Below are 25,842 nucleotides of genomic sequence, written 5' to 3'. Positions count from 1 at the left end.
GGCAGCCCAGCCCACTTCACTGCTCTCTTCTGAGAGCGCCACCATGCCCTAGTCCTTTTCTATGGAGCACTGGGCCCATGTTGTAAAGGGTCTTTCCTTTTGTGGCTCCAGGTGTGGTGTTAGTGTAAGAGTCATTCACTTTCTGGGGGTTGAAAAAAAAAATCTCCCATATTTTCAACAAATGCTCCTATGATTTCTTTTTTTGGCACTTAAATCTTTGGTACACTCATTTATTTTGGTGTAAGTAGTTAGGCAGGGACCCAATTTTTTTTTCTTATACACTATTAAAAGTTATTGCTAGTACATTTAGAACAATGAGATATTTACCTGAAGATCAGAGAGCATACTCAGCAGACTTCGCAATAAACTTCGGTCAACAGCTTCACCATTTCTTTCTTTTTCAATCAATAGCAGAATTCCATCAATAGTTTTACTCTGAACCATTTTATCACTAATAATATGGTTTCTAAATAGTTCTAATCCCATATCCCTGTACAAACAATAAAAAACCAAACTATATTTTAGTTTCACTTTTTAGAAATTTTAGGTGAAGCTCTAGCTACATTATGAGTATCATCCCCAATCTGGTCTTTTGCTAATTCTCTAAATCCAGGTGTCAAGAATTTTTAATTTTCATTGTTGGCCAGTCTAGTGTGTGTCGTATTTCCTTCCTCATCAAGGCTGTTATGTTTTCCTGGGGTGGGCAGGCCACTGTTGCATGAGGAGTGCTGAGGCATCACTAGGTCAAGCATGTCACTGAGAAGTATGTGAATCTTGCAAAAACCTGCTATTGCCAGCCCACAATTTACACCATTCTTTCTAGGGGCATGAACAGAGATGCTCAAGGGTTTAGGAACGCACCCTGCTCCAGCACCCTTACCAGCCCCTCTGTGTCCTTCCCTTTTCCATCTCTGGTCCCTCTACAGAGCTTGTCATCCAGCTGTTCCTCCCTGGCTTTTGTTCTCTCCTCTATCTGGCCCTTTCAATCAGAGAACTGATATTAAAATGTGATTTTAAGAGTTCTTCTTACTTCCTCAGCTCATTGCCTGAGGAATTTAGGGGGAAATAAAGCTGTCAGCTACTATCCACGAAAATCAGTGATAATGGACCACGTGCTTTACCAGAACACTTCCGTAGATTCCCTGGGTGCCAAACACTGAGGGGGCCAAATTCAGATCCCTGGGCTGAGCCAGGTCTTCTGAATGGGCAGCCCAGGAATAGCATTGGTGGTGAGTGGTGAGTAGTGGTGGTGTCGGCAGCAATAGGAGTATTAATGGTAAACGGTATTAACAGTGAGTGGTAGTAGCAGCAAGCACTATGCACACTGGTGAGCACTGGTTCTGCGGAGCCCTATTTGTGTTGGGAACCTTCTCCTCCTGCACTGTGCCGCACAATCGCAATGGCCCTTTCCTGCTCCTTGGAGGAGCTGTCCATTACAGTCTTCCCTGAATTTCAAAGAAGCAGTAAAGCCCCGTGGGCAGCATGTGGGTTTAAGCTAGGCACCTGGGCTTGAATTCTGGCCCCCCGTTCACAGGCTTGCCGTGACTCCGAGGCAAAGAACTTAACCTCTGTGTGCCTGTCCTTCTGTAACACTAAATCACACATATTATTTCACATCTATAATACAGTTCATATCGGCCCAGGCAGGTACCCATCGTATAGGAAGTTCTGTCCACTAGAATCTTCTTCCTAAAATCTAAATCTCAATTTAAAGCTTCAGAAGCAGCCCACCAACAGCCAACAGGGTATTTCATCAGCTTTATCTCTCTGATTCTCCCACAAAGGGCACATTCTGGGTAAGCTGCTGTCTTGTTTCCAAGGTGGACTTCCTTTCTCTACTGGGCCAACGCTTGCTCCTCCCTCCTGATCCTTCCCTGTGTGTTTCTTACACACCTTCACCATGATTCTTGTACTACACTATTATGCTCAGTTTTTCTGCCAGTTGCAATGGACTGAGTTTAGTACAGTTTATGTTCTAAGCAATGTTTATAGTTTACCTCATGGTTATATTATAAACATTTATAAATTAAGAGATTAGGCTTGGTACCCTGACAACCCAGGTACAAAAACTTTTTGAACTTTGTGCTTCAGTTTCCCCATCTATAAAATAGAGACAGTAAGTCACCCCTTATAGAGCTGTTCTAAGGATTAAGTAAATTAGTAGGTGTTCAGGCACTTAGAAAAGGGCTTTGCCCAGAGTAGAAGCCATGTGATACTCTGTTATCAGCGTTACTATTTTCGTCATTTCTCTGAATAAAAGCTATCTTCTGTTCAGTGCCTGCCTTATAGAGGACATGCATGGGTGTCTAGCATGAGATGTGTAGGAGTCAGAGGAGGTCAGAGAAGTATGTGGAACAAAGGGGGAAAAGAAAGTGTTATTCAGGACAGGGAGAATTTCATTAAAGAAACTGTCCAAAGCTGTAAAGGTGTTAGATTACATTAAAAAAAAAAAAAGTGACTATGGGGTCTGGTAACCAGGAGATCACTGATGTCTAAGGCAAGGGCAGTGTCCATGCAGTCAAAGGAGAAATCAAGCTGCTTAGGGTTAGGGTGAAAAGTTGGTGAGGAAGTTGGAAAACAACGTTTTAAAGAATTCACGTTTAAAGGTAATGAGAGCATACAACATCACTTCTGAATAGAAGCCGAGTCCCGAGATGTTTCCCTCAGAGCAGGGGTGAGCAGTTTGCCATCACTGACTCCAGATGATCCTGAAGTCCAGAGCTCAATTACAGAAACGTGGCTTCACACAGCACTTCTGCACTTGCCTGCTGTGTCCGCTGGAATACTCGCTGCAAGCTGGAGAACACGCTAGAACTTGCTCCCCCTAAGCTGGCCTGCCCCAGCTCCACCCTGTCACCCTCACTGGTAATGGAGATGCTCCAATGCTAAGATTCACCTGGATCCAGATGTGGGCACTAGTGATTTTGGCTGACATAAAGGACCACAGACAAATGACCACATGTGCCATCAAATTAACCAGGAGAAGACATAAGTCAAATGTGCGATTTCAGTTACAGCAGCAGATGCAGCTCTGCTGACGAGGGCACTCACCAGATAGAAGGAAGCATGGAATTCTGAAGTACATAGGTGCGGTCCAAAAATAGGAAAATACTTCTGATCATGATCTGGAAATTAGAAAAAAATTTACTTATGTATCCTATTAACAAACTATTCAAAATTAGGCTATTTGAACTACGGCTGTGCTAGGTGCCTCAAATCTAACAATAGTTTTTTCTTGATGAAAGGTGTTTCCCTCCAAGACCCTCAGGATTTATTCCCTACCCCCAAATTTAATTGTTCCCCCTTCATTTTTGTTTTTCATCTCTTTTATCCAGAAATCTGACTGTAGGGATTTAAAAACACTTAGCCTAAAAGACAACTTTGAAGTTTGGTTATTTCCTGACTGATGTGGTAAATCTCATTAGACTGGGGAGATGCTTTAAGCTTTTTAAACAATTCTTTTTACATGAGAATGAGGCTCTACTTGGACTCTGCTTTGCAAGCAGAGTGAGGAGGACACAGGTTAATCAGCTGCTCCCTTTGCCGTGCTAATACACACACCGTAACCCTGTAATTCTCCTATCATGAAACTCAACAGACTCTGTTGTAGAGGTTTGCTTACACATGTAAGCAAAACCTCCCCAACAGGCATTTATCTAGTTCTACCATCTACCAGGTACCTGGCCCAGAACAGAGACACACTCACTGTCCCCTACCTACTTCATGTAGGAAACAGAAGAATTCAACCTACTTAGGAAAGCTATTGATACTATTTTCTCACTTACATAATGAACAGCCAGATCACTCTAAAAACTTGTAACACATAAAATCAAATAGAATCTATACATTTACAAAAGCCTAATACGTTAGTTGTCTAGTTATAGTAAAGTTCTGGCATTTAGGATCAATTATCAGTCATAAACTGGGATAAAGGAGAAACTTAAGAGACCCACTGAGGGATTGCAAGTACCGCGAGCCCTCTATCATGTCAGGTCAGCCTGAAGGCCAAGTTAGCAGCCAGCCCCATTCTGAAAGAGCATAGTTCACCTTCCCCGATTTTCTCTACTCTGGTGTCCAAATACGTTGGATGCTTGATCCCGAAGAGAATCCCCCGAACAGAACCTCCTATCTGAACTCACAATCTGGCCCACACCTACCTTAGGTGGGTGAGGGGAGATGGAGGAGGCCATGCTTTGATGAAAAACAAAAAAATACCTGGATTAAAAGGGGGCACATACTTCCAGCTACTCAAATCTCTTTCTAACCTAAGTGAAAGGCTGAATAACACCCAAGAGGGAGTGAGATCAGACATAAAAAAAGCAGTACTGATGAAGACCTGGGGAGAGTGTACCATATATAAAATCAGTATTAATAAAAAAGCCAATATGCTTACCATTTGTCTGCAATGATCTTGCCAGCATTTGTTAATCTTCTTTAAAAATAAAACACTATCTAGTGAGTCTGTGCAGACCTGCTAAGGAAAACTTTAGAAATGTAGGGAAATTTATTGCAATTTTAACTTCTTAATTTCAGCTCTCTTCACCACAGAATATAAGACCAGAAGTTCAAAAATCATACATGCAGTTTTCCTTATTTCCAGATCTCATAACCTATCTGTTGTTACTCCTGCCTGCGCTCCCGATTTTCATTTCTCATTGCCCTCTTTCTGGTTCCCCTTCCTTCGGGCAGCACTTTATTGCCAGGTGACTTTCAGAACCCTGCCAGCTGAAACTAACAACCAGGTCATAGGCTTCTCGGACCTGGGTGATTGAACCAAAGGCCCTGTCCCACAAAGGGCAAACCCTGACTCAGTCCAGTGCCCGAGCTCCTAGAGACGCTATCCCAGGGACAAGGAAGCAGGTTGATTATTAATAGCACTGAGGGACTGGCAGCCATTGAAAAATGGCTGAGGTTTAACTTTAACTTCTTGTCTCAATGAAAACTACAAGAAGTCTCATTCACGCACTAAATTAGGAACATTCTCGGCTTGAATCTTGGAATATGGTTTTAAAGAAAGATTCAAAATGCTGTTTATAGGAAAAAAACCTGAATGAAGGCTCCTAGAGCAAACCACAGCTAAGTGCCATAAGCACTGCCCTCATAGGCTTTTGTAGTCGAACAGTCACAAACGTCTACACACTGCTTGATGGTTTACAAAGTAGTTTTCATGCCTGTGCTCATCTAACATTTGTACAGATGCACAAAACAGCTTGTTGAAGTGAAAAGACAGGTGTCCTAGGCTTCAGTTCTGCTCTACCATTTCTTAGCTCTATGACACTGGACAAATGACGAACTTTCCTGGGCCTCAGTCTCTCTATGTGTAGCAGGCTCAGAGCTGTTGTGAGGTTATATAAAATTTTTAGCATGCAGCGAGGAGAAAAACACACCACCCAGGGTGTGATGTGTAAGTCAGACGGTCATTGGGAGCCTTCAGTTGGTGAAAGGTCTGACAGAGAGAGGGTAGCCAGCAGGGGGCAGGACAGCAGCCAGGACTTTAGAAAGAGGACAGAAAATCAGGAGAGTAGTAGAGGGACTGACGGGCACATGTGTTTCCTTGTCATACCAGTGAGGGTAGCTGACCACAACCACAGCGGTCCTAGCCAAACATTTTATTTTATCAAGGCTTTGCCAATATATTAAAAATAGTCAGTCAGTCACAGCGAAGGCCTAATAGTTCAATGGTTAACAAATTATTCTGGAAGAACTCTGTTATAATTGCTCAAATTGTGATAGCCCACTGCACTAGAACCTTATATGGACAGTCTCAAAAAACAGTGAATCAGTCACAAGCACATTTAGACAGGTGCCACCATGGAAGTGACCCAGCAGCTCTGGCATCCAGTCAGTGCTGAACACGAGACACTTGCCTGGGGTAGACACTCTGGCTGGCCCCCACAGGCAGTTGCAGACTGCAAGGCTGCACAGGGTTAAACCCACACCAGCCAAACTGACACCACTGGCTGGCTCAGGTGCCGCAACTAAGCAAGGCAGAGCTCTACCCAGTACAGGGTTTCGTTTCATTAGGATAGATAACTCCAATGTGAAGTGTTCAGTAAACAAAAGATACTTTTCTTTAAAGAGCTGGGTAAAAACAATATACATCTTTAATAACTTTTAGCCATCTCCTGTGGGGGGAAAATGGGAAATGGTAGGCTAATATCACACAGTGAAGCATTTATTGAGCTCCAGCCTTCTAAATATTAAAACCAATTCCATACCCAAAGCTGTAACAGTAGCCACAAAGCTGCATATGAGTGCCCTCAGGATGTAAGACATACAGGCATGCTGACAGCTCGTCAACAGTTTATTCTTCCGAGAGGTTCTCTGACAACCATCCTTTTTATCTTTTCAGAGAAGAGCCGATCCTAGTTAAAGAACTTACACAATCTACTGTGGTGAGTTAGGCAAGTCTTCAAATAACACAAAATTCCAGTGACAAAATGCTCATAATATACCATGGAAAAAACTACACATATGTGTGATTACAGTGATTTAAACAAAAGAAAAACAAAATAGTACTTACACTGGAGTAGAAAATAGGTCCTGTTTTGCCAAATTTTCTAAACCAGGTTATCCTGCTTTTCTTATTCCAGCAAAGAGAGTGTCACCGACCTTGCCTTGCGGCAGTGGAGAGCAGGAGATAGCAACGATCCTAGATCACACCCTAGTAGCAATCACTTACCACACAACACCCCTCACCTAAATTAGGTCCCCTTGTTACAACTGCTGAGCACAACTATCTTTCATAATTATCAAAGTTCAGCCCTGGCTGGTGTGGCTCAGTGGACTGAGTGCTGGCCTGCGAACCAAAGGGCTGCCGGTTTGATTCCCAGTCGGGGCACATGCCTGGGTTGCAGGCCAGGTCCCCAGAGAGGGGTGGACGAGAGACAACCTACACACTGATGTTTCTCTCCCTCTCTTTCTCCCTCCCTCCCCCTCTGTCTAAAATCTTATAAAAAACAAAAGTTCACAGTTTACAATATTTAATTACTTCCTCCCTCTGTCTACAGAGCCCACGGCAGCAGGAACTATGTCATGTTCACCTCTGAACCCTAGCACTAACCCAGGGTCACTCTCTTGCTATGTGGTCTTGGGCCTTCTGGCTAAAGACAGTACCTATAACTTGGAGTCCTGTGCAAATGTTCAGAGCTTAGCCTACTGCCACCAAGTGCTCAGTGCGTCCTAACTGCACACCAGTCAGGTGAGTACAATCAGAGTCTTCATAAAGAAGCCCAAAGCCTGCTGTCATCAGCAGATTATAAAAGACATGCTTAAATGGTGCAGCTTCATGATTTCCCTAATAGCAAAACCTTTGTTTCTTTATGCATCCTGTTTTAAGAATTACAATTTCTGTGTATGATTGATCAGTGATGCCTCATGCTAAATAGCATTTATCTGACTAAACAAATCTGCATAGCTATAAAGCTGAATCAGGGGAAGGAAAAGTGACTTCTGCCCATAGTTATTCACAGGTTTAGATTCTCCTTTGTTTGGGGGAAAGGCATACCACACCAAGAGAAATTAACTTATTTTGAAAGGGGCAGATAAGTGCAGAATTTATCAAACATATCAACAGAAAGGATATGGCAACCTAAGAAAATAACAGTAGATGATGCAATGCCACAGGAGTCCCGTATATCTGATGTTTACCTTACAAAGGGTTTTCTGAAGTCCCCCTGAATTCTTATGTTGACTTCAATAGCAGCATGCAACCAACATACAGTAGGTTGTAGTCCTTGAATTTTAGAGTTATATAAAATGCTGGAATACCCCAGAGCAAGCGAAACATGAATATCTTTAACTTAGAATATTCCTAGCCCAGTGAGAATCTGGGCATCTGCAATAGCACTAACACTTGGCCACTTGTAAGACCGGGATAGGTCACACACCTCTTCCAACAAGGATGAATTCTGATGGCCAGACTATGTCACTCATCACCCACCCCAATCCCTAGTGCACCACGCGACCTCTGCACTGCCAAACTGTGGCTTAGGCAGGTTGGCTGTTCTCTTTACATCCCAGGAGCTTTTAACTCTTACCACACTGTTTCATAAATGTGTATCTTTATGTTTCTGTCAATCCCAATGGAGTTTAAGCTCTAAAGAGCCAGAATCCCATTTAATTTATGTTTATTTTTCCAAGGACCTAGCACATGGTAAATACGTAATAAATGTGTACTGTCTCTGCCCTATTGCTAATTTATCTCATCATTCTGTCAAAATGACTTTCCCAAAATACAGTCTAAATACATGGGTTCTTGCTTTAATAACCTGTAAGGACTCTCAGATGCACACAGATTTAAGTCCAAAGGCTTAAGATGTAGATAAAAATTCAAATCAACGTAGATCATTGCAACTCAGTATTACACCCTCAAATTTCATCAACTCTCCCGGGACACAGTCAAACCACAATGCTCCAGATGAAAAACCTTTCACACTCTGCTTTCTGATGTCTCTTTACTCTGTAGCTGGCTATAACCTATTCATCCTTTAAGATGCAATTCAAGTGTTACTTCCTTTGGGAAGATTTGTCCCAAATGCTTCACGTAATTGCAGTTCCTGTCCTTGACTCCAACAATTTAACATTCTGAACTCTGGATGCCTTGCACTACTAAGGCACACATTTAATCTAGCAGTGCCTTTTTTTTTCCCCTTTCTTCTTTTATGAAACAAATGGTACTTTTTTTTTAAAGATTTTATTTATTTATTTTTAGAGAGGGAAAGGAGGGAGATAGAGAGAAACATTAATGTGCGGTTGCTGGGGGTCATGGCCTGCAACCCAGGCATGTACCCTGACTGGGAATTCAACCTGCGACACTTTGGTTCAGAGCCCGTGCTCAATCCACTGAGCTACGCCAGCCAGGGCTACAAATGGTACTTTGTAAAACCATGGCTTTGTCACAGCATCAAGGGCATACAGTAATTCCCTTGTACCTATCACAGCGTTGTTACTTCTTGGAGGGTAGATATCAGGTATGGTAATCATTTTTCTCTTTTCTAGTAGAGTACACAGGAAGTAAGTGCTTGTTGAATGAGTTAATGAACACATTCATGTAACCCACAGGACAGGATTAACTGGCAGGGGGATAATTTGATCAGATAATCAAACCGTAGTCTTCCAGTAAGCTGGGACGAGATTCTCACACCAGCTTGCCCTTCCAGCTCCTGTCTTGGAGAGAAGGCTTGGCAGTCTGCTGATGACTTCAGGCTAGGCTGAGAGTCAGGCTGCTTTTCAGACCCCAACGTCCTGAACATGGGTTCCCGGGCCTACCCCCCCAGGATTCCTGATGCACTGAGCATGTCTTCAGAGGACACCTCTGAGATATGGTACACACTGGCCAGGTTCCAAAAGGTCATCATCAGGACAGAGCTTTGCCAGATAATACTGTGGAGGTGTATTTACAGGTGTCAATGTAAGAGAACCAGACTTGACCTCACTGACCCATTTATGGGGAGAACTACAAATATTATCCTAAACTATGACATCTCATTCCAGACCTGGACTTCATCCTCATTTATAATTAAGAGCCTCAATGCCAGGCAGAAGATCTGCTGCAACTGCCAAGGGAGACTGTAGTGAGCTCTAAATGCTTCAATTTCTCAATGGGACAGAAAGAATTCCTTCAGCTAGAAAACTTCAAAACGAGTACACTCCAACTACCTAACTTCACAAATGAAGAAACAGAGGCTCAGAAAAGTACAGCTACAAGCAGACTGTCATCAATCGTAAGCCCACTTTCTACGACATGTGGGTGGCTATAGTAACGGGAGGGGCCTGGGGAACTAGATGGAGGCCCAATTGTAAAGCACTGTTTACAAGGTGTCTAGAAGCTCAGTTTGCCTAGCAGTCGTCTGGTCGCAGATGGCAAAATGAGTAGCAAAATTCTAAGATGCCCCTGCCTATAACTTCTTTCTGTTGACTATGAGTGGGGCTGTGAATACAATGGGTTACATCATATAAGGCTGTCTTAGCAGACCAGAGAGGCAGATTTTCCTGTTGACTCAGAAGAAGAAAATAACCATGTTGTCAGGGAAGGAATCTCATGGAAAGAAACCAAGAGTAGCCTCAGGGCACTGAGAGAGAGGAAGCTCAGTTCTGTAACTGAGGGCGTGAACCCTGCCAACACCTGCATGAATCTGCGGACACCTTGATTGCAGCTTGTGAGATCCTGAGCAGAGAACCCACTGAGCTAAGTCTTGACCTATACAACTATGGGCTGGCAAATAGGTTTTGGATCACAAGCCAAGTTTGTGGTAATTTGTTACAGATCACAGAAAACTAATACAGGTGGGTTTTTATAAGAACAAAGGATAGCAAAACTCAAACTTTAAGACATTTCTCAGAACTTTTCCTAAACACTTAACCGGACTCAATGAAAGGACACTGTTTTACTTTAATCAGATCAGCAAAGTGATATAAATTCTACTTAAAGAAAATCTATTATATTGGGCCATGTGAAGCAAATTTAAGGTTTTTGTTCTGTAAATAAAAGGGAATTTTAAAAGCAATTGTTTTAATATTAAGGATACTCATTGGTTCTTTATCCTATTACTGTGCAGTTTCAAAATATTTAGGTAATGAATAGAAACTTCATGAGCCAACAAAAGGATATTCTCTGAATTGAAGAATTTGTGCTTGGACATGATCTTCACAGACCTGGCGGAGCTGCTTGTAAAGCGTTGGGGAAACTTTATGAGAACAGAGATTTTCAACAGCCTAAAAAGAAAACAAACAAAAATAAATGAATTATTCACTATGAATAACAAATTAGACCTTTTAAAAAAACCTATTGGTGCATGTAGCTATAATCATAACAGAACATTGACGTAATTGTACACAGTTATAATCATTTGCATGAAGCAGCCCCCCACACTTATGTATCTACAAAGGGCCATTACTGTTAGAACACTGGAGTCCAGTACTGGCTTGGTAAAAATGGTACTTCACAGTAGGTAGTATCAACACAGATTCAACGGCACATCTATGACAGCACTGTGATTCCTGGGATTCAGGTTGGTGTGCCTGTACTATATTTGAGCATCTTACAAAACTCTATTTTTTCTCTACTGCAATAGTCTCTAAACCTTGCTGCACACCAGTTACCCAGGGACTTTAAAACAAGTTCGATCTCCACGGCCCTGTTTCTACATGTCCTAATCCATTAGTCCGAGGTGCGGGCCACAGGAATGTGAGTGGCCATCTTCCAAACAGGTGGGAAAACAACAGGAATTTCAGCTACTTTCACTTTGACTAGTGAAATGGTTCTGTCTATAAAGAGCAGAAGAAAAACAAGTCCAAAATGTTTGGGTGACACAAGGCCAGGTTGAATTGTTTCCTATTTTTCTGCAGGTGACACATACAATTTATCTAAGTTTGTCTTATATTAATGAGGAAACAAGTTTTTAAGGCCAAAGTGTTTTTCCTGAAATAGTTTCATCCACATCAAAGAAATGTTTGCATATTCTTATCAGTTCTAATAAAAATTTCAAGTCTCATGCAGAAAACCAGCATCTCTGTCAACCCAAATATGAAATACTACTAACAGAAATGTAGTTTTTCTGATTAGTTTTGAAGCATTTAAAAAATATGGAGGTTAGCCCTGGCTGGTGTAGCTCAGTGGATTGAGCACGGGCTGCGAACCAAAGTGTCACAGGTTCGATTCCCAGTCAGGGTACATGCCTGGGTAGCAGGCCATGACCCCCAGCAACCGCACATTGATGTTTCTCTCTCTCTCACTCTCCCTCTCTTCTCTCTCTAAAAAAATAAATAAATAAAATCTTACCAAAAAATAGAGGTTATAGAATAGAAACTGAATTTAATTCAATAATATATTCCTGCCTTGGCTGACGTGGCTCAGTGGACTGAGCACTGGCCTGTGAACCAAAGAGTCGCTGGTTCGATTCCCAGTCAGGGCACATGCATGGGTTGGGGGCCAGGTCTCCAGTAGGGGCCGTGCAAGAGGCAACTACACATTGATTCTCTCCCTCTCCTTCTCCCTCCCTATCTCTCTTTAAAAAAGTATATAAATAAAATCTTTTAAAAAATAATATATTCCTAAGGGGAGGAAGGTAATGTAAAATTTTAAAGGTAGTCATTGTAGTCATACGGTATTAATAATAACAATACTTAATATTAGAACAGCTATATATTAACTAAATTAAATAAATATAGTAATTACCACCACATAAAACACATGCATATTTACACGGGTCAAGAGAATATGAAATAATGACAATAATTTAAAAATTATAAATTTTAGCAAGTTTCTTGTAAGTATGATAACAAGAAAATACAACCTTTCTCCTACATTTTCTTACTATAGGAAAAAAGGATTTCTACTTACATTTTGCTTTTACATCCTTCAAATCTTTTCTCAGTGTCCAATTCCATTACTTTGTAGTCATGTCTTTATATTTTAGTCAAAGATCTACTATCATTTTGTCTCTTAAAAACTCTAGGATAACCACCCTCTGGTTAAAGCTGGCTTATGGCATATTGCCACTAGTAAAGCATTCCTATAGAAGCACTTTGCAGGAAGAGAGCCCAAATTTTTCCACGAATCTCCTTGCCTGGTTAGCCTAGATCTAACCTGTTTTAAGAGACAGAGATCCAGAGATGTGTCTGTTTTGGAGACAATGCACCAACCACAAGCAATGACATTTCATGGACAAGCTAAGTCAGCATTCTAGAGAAAGGCTCCTCCTGACTTTAGGTTCAAGATGGTGGGGTAGGAAGATCTGGAGCTCACCTCCTCCAACTGACACCAAAACTACAACTACAGATAGAACAGGTATCTGAGAATGACCTGAAGACTAACACAACAGATTTTTCAACAACTACAGATATAAAGAAAACGCCACAATGAGACAGGCAGGAAGGGCAGGCTTAGTCTAGCCAGGACCCTTCCTACCCACAGTGACCTGCAAGTGGGAAGGATATTACAACTGTAGAGCTCCCCTCTAAAGACGCAGGGATTCAAGCAGAAGCCTGAGGGAACGAACGACACCAGGAAAAGGAGCCCCCATAACATGTGGCTTTGAAAACCAGTGGGGCCTATACCTGGCAGAGCCAAAGGGCTGTAGGAAACCAAGGCTGTGCTCTTCTTAAGTCCCAGGGCAGAGGCAGCAGTTTGAAAAGCACACGGGTCATTATGAAGGTGAAACATTGCCTAATTTTAGGACATGTTCTGGAGGGATCTGTTGGAACTTCTGCCAGGATCAGAAGTGCTGGTGGGTGTCATTTTTTTCCTCCCTCTTTCTCTACTCTCCTTCCACCTGGCTGGTCTGACATTGGCAGGTGTCATTTTTGATACTCTCCATTAACCTTGCTAACACTGTTCTCCCACCCGGGAGTTTCCCCAAGGACCTACCCAGGCTGGCGCACCTCTAAAGTGGCTTCTGCCCTGTCATACTCTGTGGGAAGCCTCAGTCGGCACCACACGGCAGTGTGCCTACAACAGCTGACACCAGTGCTTGCAGCTAGCCACACTGAAGGACTGCCCTGCACACCCAGCTCCTACAACAGTTGCAGCCAGGCCTCACTGCCAGCTGGGCTGGGGACCAGCCTCACCTGCTAGTGTCCCCGGCAGTTGTGGCCCACCCTACTGAGGGTGGGCCACATAGTCCACACAGGGAACACCTCTGGAGCACCAGGTTCTGGTGACAAGGGGGGATTCAACCACTGAGCCCCACACAGGACACCTTCTAAATAGTACCCCCTTTTCAAAACCAGTGGACGTAGCTGATCTACCTAATACATAGAAACAAACAGGCAAAATGAGGAGACAAAAGATTATGTTCCAAAAAAACAAAAAAAAAAAACAAAAAAACAAGACAAAACCCTAGAAAAAGAATTAAACAAAACAGGTAAGCTGTCTAGTAGATTAAAGAGTTCAAAGTGAGAGTCATAAAAATGCTCATCTGCAGATAAGTAGATAAACTTGGTGACAACCTCAACAAAGAGATAAAAATTGTAAAAAAGAACCTATCAGAACTGAAGAATATAACAACAGAAATTTAAAAAAAAATTTATTAGAGGAAATAAAAAACAGGTCAGTAGTCAGGAAAACAGCAGAGTGGAAATCACCCACCCAAAGGGAAGATCAAAAAGAAAAAATTTAAAAGGATAAAAAGAATGAGGATAGCATAAGGGACCGTGGCATCAGCATACTAATGTATGAAATTAGCATACTAATGTTTGCATCAGAAGGAAAAGAGGGAGAGAGAAAGGGCCAGAAAACCTATTTGAAGAAATAATGGCTGGAAACTTCCCAAACTTGGCAAAGGAAACAAAAATCCAAATCCATGCAAACAAAGAGTCCCAAACAAAATGAACCCAGAGACCCACAACAAGACACATCTTAATTAAAATGTTACAAGTTAAAGATAGAGAATCATAAAAGTAGCAAAAGAAAAACAACTAGTTACATACAAGGGATTGCCCACAAGACTGAAAGCTAGTCTTTCAACAGAAACTTCTGCACGCCAAAAGGGAGTGACACAATATATCCAACATAACAATGGGAAAAACTTACAACCAAGAATACTCTGCCTGGCAAGGTTAGAATGGAAGGAGATAGAGTCTTCCAGACAACAGAAAGCTACAGGAGTTCATCACCACTAAACAAGCATTACAAGAAATGTTAAAGGGAAATCTTTTAAGTGGAGAAGAAAAGGTCAAAACTAGAAATAAGAAAAATAATCTCATTATTAGAGAGAAATATATAGTAAAGATAGTGGACCAACCACTTAAAAGCTAGTGTGAAAACACTTGAAATGGCAATAGTACAGACTTAGTACTATTATAATAGTAAAGTATCAATAATTACTTTAAATGTAAATGGACTAAATGCTCCATTCAAAAGGCACAGGACAGATAAATGGATCAGAAAACAAGACCCTTACTTATGCTGCCTTTGTGAGATTCACGTCAGATTGTGAATCTCACAATCTGTGAGATTCACACACACAGACTAGAGGTAAAGGGATGGAAAATGATATGCAACACAAATGGAAATGGGGGTTGTGGGGGGGAGAAAGCCTGAAATAGCAAAACTGAAAAAACTGTTTTATAACAGACAAAACAGATTTTGAAACAAAGGCTATAAGAGAAGACAAAGTAGGACCTAGCAATTCCACTTCTGGGCGCTTATCTGAAGAGAACAAAACACTAATTTGAAAATATATTTGCACCCCTATGTTCAATGCAGCATTATTTACAATCACCATGATATGGAAGTAGCCTAGGTGTCTACTGATAGAAGAATGGATAAAGAAGTGAGATAGACAGACACGCACACAAAGGAATAATACTCAGCCACGAAAAATAACAAAACCTTGCTATTTGCAACAACATGGACAGATTTAGAGGATATTAAGCTAGGTGAAATAAATCAGAGAAAGACAAATATTGTATCATTTCACTTGTATGTGGAATCCAAAAAAAAACTAAACAAATGAAGAAACAAAACAGATTCATTAATACAGAAAACAAAATGATAGTTGCTAGAGGGTTGGGCAGCCGGAGATGGGCAAAGTTGAAGGGGGTTAAGAGGTAAACTTACATCACAGAGATGAAGAGTACAGCACAGGGAATACAGAGTAGTATCGCAATAACTTTCTATGGCAGCAGATGTCAAATCACTGTGTGGTACACCTGAAACTAATGTAACATTGTATGTATGTCGAGTATACTTTAATTAAAGAGAGCTTTATGTTCCAGAATGAAAATTTTTAAAAGGTAAACAACTGTGCTATCTTTAATCACTGCAGTGTGTATAGTAGGGTAGAGAGGAGACATACATTTGAAGAAGTTGTGTGATCCAAAGGAAAGACGATCAGAACAAGAGTATCTCAGCCTCTAGCTGTATCAACTTGGAAAAGTCATTAAGTTCTTTATGCATAAATCTCTACCTGCTTGCAACTAGAGTCTTCCTTGAATCTTACATAAATACTGTGAATTTTGGTTAAAAGTTTATAGTTAAATATATTCTAAGTCTCTTTCCAAGTATATTAATTTGCCAGCACTAATGTAAGCCTTTTATAATTTTATAAACCTCATAAACACATTCTACTTATGATATTAAAAGGATAGATTTAAGAGATATATTACCTCTGTATATAAAAATTAATTTCTCCCTTGTTTGGATTTAACCCTCAATCACTAGATGTAACACCAAAAACCAACCAACCAACCCAGGTTAACCTCATGACAAATGCTGTCGTTAAAGTAGTTAATCATTAGAGAATTCCACAAACATAATTATTACAAAGTAATTTTTTAGTATTATACGTGAAGAAAATGTACTTGCTTTGGTAAAAATCAGTATAAGCTTAGTAGTACATGTCCTTCACAGAACGACATCTTACTAGAACCATTTTCTGAATGCTCCAATTCCTGAGTCAGGAATCAGTGTCTTCCAAATAATCTTTTCCCAGTTGTGACACACTGTCACTGTTGAACTTTATAACCAACTCTTTCTCATATGTGTCTTATTCGGCACAAACTATTTAATGTGAAGCAACTGAGATTTATTTTGCTTTTAAAATTGAGACTTTGAGGACCTCTTAAAACAACTAGCCAAACCCTGAGCTGACCCAGGTCTGCTGCGGGTGCCATCATTTCTCCAAGCCTTTTGCTGAGTCACCGCTGGCATCCTCATGTTACAGGCACCTCATTACCTTAGAAGACAGAGGGCAGCCCTGCGCTCCACCCACACTGGCAGGGATCCTGGCTGACTCTTCTGTGCTGCTCCAGAAGCAGCACAACACAGGAGTCCCCCTTCCAAACATGAGTTTTGAGGATTTAGTCATATTTTAAGATTTAGAAATGCTTTCTCTAGGTGTACAGAACACTGACTCTGACCTGAACTGTGTGCTTCTTGTGGGGTGTTGTTGCTGTTCACATTTTTAAGAGTTATAGCAGAGAAAAAGAATTTAATCCAACAACTGGAGATAGGGAAGGAGAGCACTTGGGTTGTACTTGTAGTATTAGGATAAAGATGTTTTTGTTGTGTCAACTTAGCCAAGTAGAAAAACTGTGCTTGTCTGAATTTTCCCACCACGGCTGCTCTGTAATCAGTAGGCCTGTCAAGCTGCCACACCCGAGTTCTTCAGGAGGCGGAATGTGTTAGGACAGACAAATGTACTGAAGCAGAGACAGGCCCATCAACATCAACTGCTTGCCTACTTGTCCTGTCAAACCCCAGTCGCCATGTGTACTCATCACTGAGGAAACAAAATGCTTCCCCGCAAGTGCAATGCCAAAACAAAAACTGAAAGTAAGCACTGGGGTAAAAAGATTCATGGAACATTTATAAAATTAGGGTGTACCAATTCTGGAAGACTGACTGTTCTATGCAAAGATTTTTAGGGCTATAAAGCTGAGACCAGAGAAAAAGGAGTGAAACATATAAAGAGTAAGAAATCATCAAGAGAAAATGCAGGCAAGTACTACGAGTTAGTTATGTCGAGGAAGGGAAAAAGTGAAAAACAACACGTGCCCCTGGGAAAACCACACTGCTGGCCGACTATCATCGAGAAAGCTACACTGGCTGGGGCACAAGGAAAACCCCCGCTTCTCAGTGAAAAGGCAACACAGTGTTCTTAGAGGCACCAGCAGTTGAGAACCGAATGAGTTCTCTCCACAGCAATGGTTCTGGTTAAGCAAAAACAGTAGAGAGGATGGATGGACCCAACTCAAAAGCAGGCTTATTTAAATAGTGACCAGCTGACCTCGCAAGGAGGCGTTAAAGGGCTCTACTCCATCAGGTTCCTGCTGCAAAGAAATGAGTAAACAATGTAAAAACAAAATGAAGACTCAAATCTGAGCGAGAGGACAAATTGTGAGAGGGACGTTTCCTGCGACGAGGGCTCTGAGGAGAACCAGTGAGGCTACTGGCCGTATTTACCAATACTGTGAGCACAACACATTCTCAGTTCTAAATGTTAAAAGTAAAGTACCTAATACAAGTGAATAATTTTATAGAGTGATGAAAGTTGTTGAACTATGAAATCCTTTCTATTAGGCCTGACATTTTTAAGTCAGAGTATTTTCCTCTTTATTTCTGAGTAACTTATGTATCAGATTCATTCTCAACCTATTACTTTCTCAAATTGTCCATCAAATAAAGTATCCATTTGTCAAGCATTTTCTGGGCTTTTTCACCTTTCTCTAATCAGTTTTAGCAATCTTATTAATAAATTCAATACCTAACTCTACTTTATTCTCCTTCACTAAATCATCACCAGGTAGAAGGATTTCATAGAAACATTACTGTGACTCATGATAAATAGAATGGCTTTTCTCAGAAATGCCAGTCCTCTGTGATAGGTTCTTGTGCATCAAAACTAGTTTGAAATCAATAGTTAGCCTTCCTCTGAAACACTTCTTAAAAATGTAATCTTAAGTTTTCTGTTGTCTCATTAAGCTGACAAGTAGAACTAAAATATATAGACAAAAGACACATAAGTATTGATTACAAATTTAAAATCAGGTCTTTAAAAACAGACAGACAAGGTCTATGCATTCAAAATATTTTCCTCCTTCCATTATAGGAGGAAAATGACTATGGGTGTTGTATGCATTTAAGACTTTTAAAAAAAGATTTTATTTATTTTTAGACAGAGGGGAAGGGAGAGAGAAAGAGACGGAGAGAAACATTAATGTGTGGTTGCTTCTCACACATCCCCCACCGGAGACTCAGCCTGCAACCCAGGCATGTGCCCTGACTAGGAATCGAACCGGCGACCCTTTGGTCTGCAGGCTAGTGTTCAATGCACTGAGCCACACCAGCCAGGACACACTTAAGTCTTTTTAATCATTGCCCTGGCCAGGTGGCTCAGTTGGTTGGAGCACTGTCCCACGCACCAAAAGACTGCAGGTTTGATCCCCAGTTGGGGCTCAAACAGGTGGCAACTGACGGATGTTTCTCTCCCCTCCCTCATTCCTGTCTCTCTAAAATCAATAAATACATCCTTGGGTGAGCATTAAAAAATAAATAAAATAAAAGACTTTTTAATCACCATACTTTGAACCTCCTTTTTTACCAGACAAGAGCAAATAACAAAACAGGCAAGCTACTGCAGACATGCTGTAACTGATTTCTCCTTCTAAGCAGGCCTTCTGAAGAGTCTGTGTGGGCAGAGAATGCCCTGACAGGCAGAGGGGGTCCTGACAGAGAGACAGTAGACCTCGCTCTGAGGAAACTGATCAACATTGAAATGAAAGAGATTCTCCATCAAACCATCCCCAAAACCGCCTTTAAAAAAATTCAAACTTTGGTGAGAACTGTCACATAAGAGTCTTTGACAAAGTATATAGCACACCACCTCAGTAAAAACTCGAGACTTTATGTGAAACACCAGGGCGAATGCACTCTCTGACTACTTTATCAGAGGTCAGGATAAGGCAGCGGTCAATAATCTCACAAGGATAAGGCTGTGGTCAGTATTTCTATCCCACTTGCTTCCATAAGACCTGAGCAGCTCACTCTGTAGAAATGGACTCTGACCCCCTGGTACTTCTCTCTGAATGCAAGGAGCCGGCCTGCGTGCATAAGTTCCTCCATAAGCTGATCAAGTGATCCCCACACGGCCCTCCTGAGATCTTCCCTGGAATGTGTGAGGCTACTTTGGGGTAAGCATCCCCAGCCCTTGGAGTCTCCGGACACTACCTAAAAACACCCAGGGCATCTGGAAGACAGTATTTATGGTAGCATTTATGGTGATCATTATGAAATATATCACTGGGTAAAAGACATGGAAAAGTCAATCTACTAGGAAGGATAATGGGCAAGATATATCAGATGATCAAATCTCCAGGAAAGGAGAAATAATAAGCCCTAGCTCTAAGATACAATATTTTATTAAATTAAAAACCTATGAAGGTTTAGGCACTGGTAGATGTTATACTTTGGGTAAAGATGAAGCAAGCAAACAAACAAAAAACTGGACTAATTATTATCCTTGGAGATGTGCAAGGAGATCTCAAGGATCCCCCCTAGAGTATTCAGCAGAGCACTGACCAGGACAAACGTTCGAGAAAACTACCGAGGCTGGGGAAAGAACCACCAAAAACGTTTAGAAAACAGTGTCTGGTGTTCACACAGGGTCTCAAATAGCGCCTTCCCACCAGCTAGAGTAGAAAACCACAGGACACTGGGTATATTCAGGAAGGTTTTGCCTCTGTAGCAAGGGCAATTAGCCCTTGAAAAACACTGCTCTAGTTTTGCCTAACAAATCTTAAAAGCAACACTTTAAAAGATCAAACTGTTTTCAAATAACTATGTCTATAACAAAGCTCAAGAATATTTATAGGATATTCTCGATAGGATTCACTCGGGAATTCTCTCAAACATTTAAGGAAGAAATAATACCAATTCTATAAAATTCTTCCAGAAAATGAAAAGGAGGAACTATTTCCAACTCATTTATGAGGGCAGAATTACTGATAATCAAAGCCAGACAAGGGCATTATAAGAATAGAAAACAACACGCCAGTATCCTTTGTTATCACAGATGCAAAAATTGACAAAACGTTAGTAAACTGAATTCAACAATATATAAAAACGATAATAATACCTCATGATCAATAAGACCAGGAACACAAGACTGGTTTAACATTAAAAAAATCAATGTAATAAACTAAAAAATAAAAATTATATGATCACCTCAATAGTCACAGGATTTGTCAATATCCAACATGTATTTCTGATAAAAACCCACAGCAAACTAGGAATACAAAGGAACTTCAACCTAATAATGGCTATTTTTGGAAAGACCCACAGCTAACATACTCAGTAATGAAAAACTGAACACTTTCACCATAAGATCAGGAACAAGATAGACATGTCTGCCTTTTCCAATTCTTTTACCCATAGTGGAGGTTCTGAATGGTGAAGTTGGGCAAGAAAAGGCAATAAAAGGCAGACAAATTAGGAAGAAGTAAAACTGTATTCACAGAAGACATGACTGTTTGTAAAAAACTGGATGGAATCTACAAAAAGCTACTAGAAATAAATGAGGTTAACAAGATGGCAGTACACAAGATCAATATATAAAAATCATTTGTATTTCTACATACTAGCAAGAACCAGAAGCCGTAATCAACCTACCATTTATAATACATCAAATATATAAATGCTTAGGGTTAACTTTCACAAAAGATATTAAGACCTGTATACTGGAACTGGAAAACACTGCTGAGACCTAAACACAGAGCTGTTCCTTGTGATCGACTGGCAGTCTCTGTGCTGTCAAGACATCAGAACAATTCTCCCCACATTTACCTACAAATTGACATAATTCCAATCAAAATTCTAGAAGGCTTTTTTGTAGACATTGACAAATGGATTTTAAACTTCATATGGAAATACAAAAAACCTATAGTAGCCAAAACAACTCTGAAGAAAAATGAAGTTGGAGGACCAAAGCTCCAAGCTTTCAAAGCTCACTACACCCACACACACTCGACAGTGATTTCTGACAAAGGAGCAAAGACAGTTTGACAGAGGAAAGGACAGACTCTTGAACAAATGGCACAGGAGCAACTGCACATCTTCAGGGAAGACACTGAACTGAGAATTATACCTCACAACATATACAAAATTTACCAAAAGAGAGTACAGACCTAAATGTAAAACCTAAAACCCTAAAATGTCTAGAGGGAAATACAAGAGTAAATCTTTATGATCTGAGATTAGGCAAAGAATTCATCAGATATTAAAAGCACAACCCCCCCAAAAAACAAAACCATACATAGACTTCATAAAAATTTAAAACTTTTGCTCTCTGAAAGACATACCGCATTTTTTAGACTATAAGACACTTTTTTTAAAACACATTTTTTTGCTTCAAATTCCCGTTCCCCCCCCCCCATTTTCCTCCTCTAAAACCTAGGTCCATCTTATGGTGCGGATCCCAGAAACACCTAGGTTTTCGAGGGGGGGGAATAATGGAAAATTTTTGAAGCAAAAAATGTGGTAAAAAAAGTGTGTCTTATAGTCTGATTCAAAAGAAGCTGTGGGAGAGACAGTAAAGGGTAAAAAGGGACAGAAGATTTGACTTTGAGTGGTAAACACACAGTACAATGTACACATGATGTATTACAGAATTCTACAAAAAAAAAAAAAGACAAGATGCAGACTGGGAGAAAATACTATTTGCAAGGCAAGTATCTGCTATAGGATGTGTACCCAGAATACATAATAAACTCATACAAAATAAACCCTGTAAAAATGTGAGCAAAAGATTTGAATCCACACTTCATTAAAGAAGGTGTATGTAACAGGAATGGGCACCTAAAAATATGTTTAGTATCATTAGGGAAATATAAAATTAAACCACAATGAAATTCCACTACATACCCACTAGAATAGCTAAAATTGAAAAAACGGACAATGTTGGCAAGAAAGTGGACCAAGCTGAACTCCCATACGCTGCTGATAGACGTGCAAAATGGTGTAGCCACTTTGGAGAACGGGAAATGTCATGTAAAGTTAAAAATACACTTTCTATATAACTCTGAGAACCTACTTCTAGATATTTACCCAAAAGGAATGAGAATATATGTCCACACAACAACTTCTTTGTTAATGTTCACAGCAGCTTTATTCATAACAACCAAAAACTGGAAACCCAAATAACCATTAGCTGGTAAGAGGGTAATCAATTGTGGTACCAATACTGCACAGCATCAAAGAAACAAACTACTGCCACACAGTGTGCATGAATCTCACAAGCTCTGTACTTAAGTGAAAGAAGTCAGGTATAAAAATTGCAAAATTCATGTTTCCATTTGGATGAGATCCTAGAAATAAGGAAAATATACTACAGAAAGCAAATTGGTGATCACCAAGGACTGGGAGTCAGGGAAGAAGACTGAATGAAAAGGCGTCTCCGGATACCTTCGGGGAGTGATGAAAATAGTCTATAGCATGATTGTGGTGGTACTTAAACAACTGTATACATTTGTTAAAACTTAATTGAAGTATAATATATAAAACTGTACCTTAATAAAGTTGACTAAAACATATAATAAACTCACACAAACTTAAGACAAAGAAGGGACATGTCCAGCAAACTGTCAAGAGTACTCTTCTTTGGGGGGTGGGAACGTAGGTAGTTTTACTTTTCTTTTTTGTGATTTCCACAATTTTATAATGTAATCACTTATGTAAAAAATTTTTAAAAATTCTTATCTTTTAACAGGAATTGTGATATCATATAACTACCTACAATGTGGGTAATATTAGACTAGTTAACAAATGTTATTCTTTAAAATCAAGATAGTAGAAAAACCAACCCGTTTGTAAACAGATTATCCAAATAATAAAATGTACTTCTGACCATTTTTTCTTATGTTAGAAATGGAACATCATTACTTTAAATTAAATGTAACAAAATTTCGCCTTGGCTGGTGTGGTTCAGTGGATTGAGTGCCAGCCTGCCAACCTAAGGGTCGCCAGTTCAATTCCCAGTCAGGGCACATGCCTGGGTTGTGGGCCAGGTCTCCAGTAGGGGGTGCAGAAGAATTGTGCAACCACACATTGATGTTTCCCTTTCTCTTCCCTTTCCCTCTCTCTATTAAATAAATAATGTAACAAAATTTCTTTGCTTGTTTGTAATTGCAATCACAAAACACAATGAAGCAGTAAAAAAACCATTAACAAAAGTAGTAAGCGTTTTCTATATAATGGGACTATAACATTAATTCACCACATTATTTGGAAAATGTTAAGTCGTGTGGTCCTTAGAAACACATTTCTGTTGTAATCAGATAACTTTAAATATCTTTCTAGGAGGTAAAATCTGAAAATAAAATTAAAATCCCACAACAAGAGCTCCTACTGTTCTTGTTAGACACAGATACTGAATTTCTATTATTTCCTTCATTATTGACCCTGAAACAATAACCAGGGACAACACAATCCATGTCTGTAAAATATTTCACTGAAGTTGGATAACTGTGTTTTTTAAACAACTAAAAAACAACCAGGTAAGTGAAAGACAGGAGGCTGGCCTAATCATGCCTTACAGTCCTCCTGGTCTACGAAAATTCTGCATTTGTATCTCCATGAGGTCTCTAGCAAGCTCTACTTTTTGTCACACACAGTGTCTTACCTGGTAGAGCTCTTCCAGGTTGTATCTGATGGAGGTACTACTTTGTATGGCTTTCACTGCCTCATGAAGCTTCTGCCAGGTGTCCTGAGTGTAGTTATCAGGCAATTTAGGTCTGTCTGTAAATCCAGAGAGAGTCAGTGCTGAACGAAAGCCATGCTAACAATCATACATCTTTCACACAAAGGCCTAAAAAAAAGTCCTTTAATAGACACATAGATAAGGAACACCGAAATTAGATTATTCCCATACAACGTACTGCATTTGTAAATTTGTTACATTACAGGCTATGCAACCATAATGTATTTGTTAAATACATTTCGTATTAATACTTAAAATAAATACACAGAAAATGCAAGGTGGGCAAAAGTAGGCTTACAATTGTGATACAAATAATACAATAATTAATAAATAGTAATACAAGAAAAACTGTTTCACATACCCACAACTTTAAACCTACTTTTGCCCACTCCTGTATACAAATCTTCCTTTTACTTCAGTTGACTTTATAAATGTATAAACGTGTAATATGTAAAAAACTACACAACATTTAAAATTTAGTTAAATTATTCAATGCAGGAAGGTGAAGAATAAGCTTACCATGTCTATATTTGCATAAAGGTGCTTACTTTGCGATAGTAACAGTGACAGCACTGGTGAAAAGTGAAGGAAGTAATAAACATTACATCACGAAGAACTTCAGAAGCTGCCACTTATTCTTCCTCGCTTGTGCGAAGTAAGATAACCGAATCATTTAGCCTAATTTATTCCAATTGAAAAGCTGCTATCAGTAAATTCATCCCACAGCCCTCACCGCAGCTTAAGTCGGCCATGCGAAAGGCCAGCACCCTAACCCAGGGGACCTGGGGAATCCGGGGACCCCCACCACACTCCAAGAGCCCCGGGGATGGGCCCGATGATCGCCAATACGGGAGGCCAACTTCTGAACAGCCGGGGTTCAAGCAGACAACACTCCCCACCCCCCTCCCAACCACGTCGCCGCTACTGGCGCCTTACGGCCACTCGGCCCAACGCCTCCAGCCCCGTGGGACCTGTAAGCCCACTCCATCCCGGGCCATCCCGGGCCATCCCCCGACTGCTTCCGCAGCCCCCAAGACTACTCTCTGTGGCTTCCCCCACCCCCTGCCCCTCCTCCGGCCTACAAGGTCCCCCCCCCCCCCCACTTAGGCCGCCCCGGTTACCCACCTCGGAAATTTTTGATCACTAGTTTCTTGGAGCCGCCGCTGCCCCCTGGCTTGGAGGTAACGGCGGCCGCGGCGAGGGACGCGGGCTTGGTAAGGCCGTTGGTGTGCCCGACGAGCGCCGAGAAGTTGCCCTTCCTGGGGGTCTCGTCGGCCATGGCTGCGGCCGGGAAGCAGTGGGCGCCCCGCCCCGTCCGGCCGCCTTCTCCGCCTCCTCCCCGAGTCGCGCGGTGGGGCCTCTCCCCTCCGCTCCCTTCAGCAACTCCCGACCTCTTCAGCGCCGCCCCAGCCCCGGCCAACCGCCACACCGTGTCCGCCAAGCCCCGGCTCTGCTCCGACCCCGATCCGGCCGCGGTCCGGACCCCCACCCTATGCTCGCGAGCGCGGCCAGTCCGCGTCAGCCGCGGTCCGTGTGGAACTTGCAAAAGTCGAGGGGGCAACGGAACACAAGGCCTGTCTGCTCAGGGGGCTTGGCGCACCCCGGGCTTGCCAGAGCACCCAGGGGGCGAGGACCAGGCGTCCTA

The 25,842-nt window shown here is 41.2% G+C and overlaps 1 protein-coding gene across 1 annotated transcript in view; it reads right to left on the bottom strand.

The window, feature by feature from the left end:
- CUL4A (cullin 4A) overlaps positions 1–25,838 on the bottom strand; it is a 66,571-nt gene extending 40,733 nt beyond the window's left edge. Inside the window, exons 1-6 of the mRNA XM_045821562.1 lie at positions 25,323–25,838; positions 24,120–24,235; positions 10,613–10,716; positions 4,394–4,463; positions 3,052–3,125; positions 328–490 (exon numbers count right to left, since the gene is read on the bottom strand). Of these exons, the coding sequence (XP_045677518.1) occupies positions 328–490; positions 3,052–3,125; positions 4,394–4,463; positions 10,613–10,716; positions 24,120–24,235; positions 25,323–25,476 (681 nt within the window). The 5' untranslated portion in view covers positions 25,477–25,838. The remainder of the gene's footprint in view (positions 1–327; positions 491–3,051; positions 3,126–4,393; positions 4,464–10,612; positions 10,717–24,119; positions 24,236–25,322) is intronic.
- Positions 25,839–25,842: the final 4 nt, after the last annotated feature.

This window comes from Phyllostomus hastatus, unplaced genomic scaffold (genome assembly GCF_019186645.2).
Source record: "Phyllostomus hastatus isolate PE091 unplaced genomic scaffold, TTU_PhHast_1.1 phas_scaffold_46, whole genome shotgun sequence".
Classification (NCBI taxonomy): domain Eukaryota; kingdom Metazoa; phylum Chordata; class Mammalia; order Chiroptera; family Phyllostomidae; genus Phyllostomus; species Phyllostomus hastatus.
The sequence above is the reverse complement of the archived record's forward strand: the minus strand, read 5'-3'. Positions and strand labels throughout refer to the sequence as shown.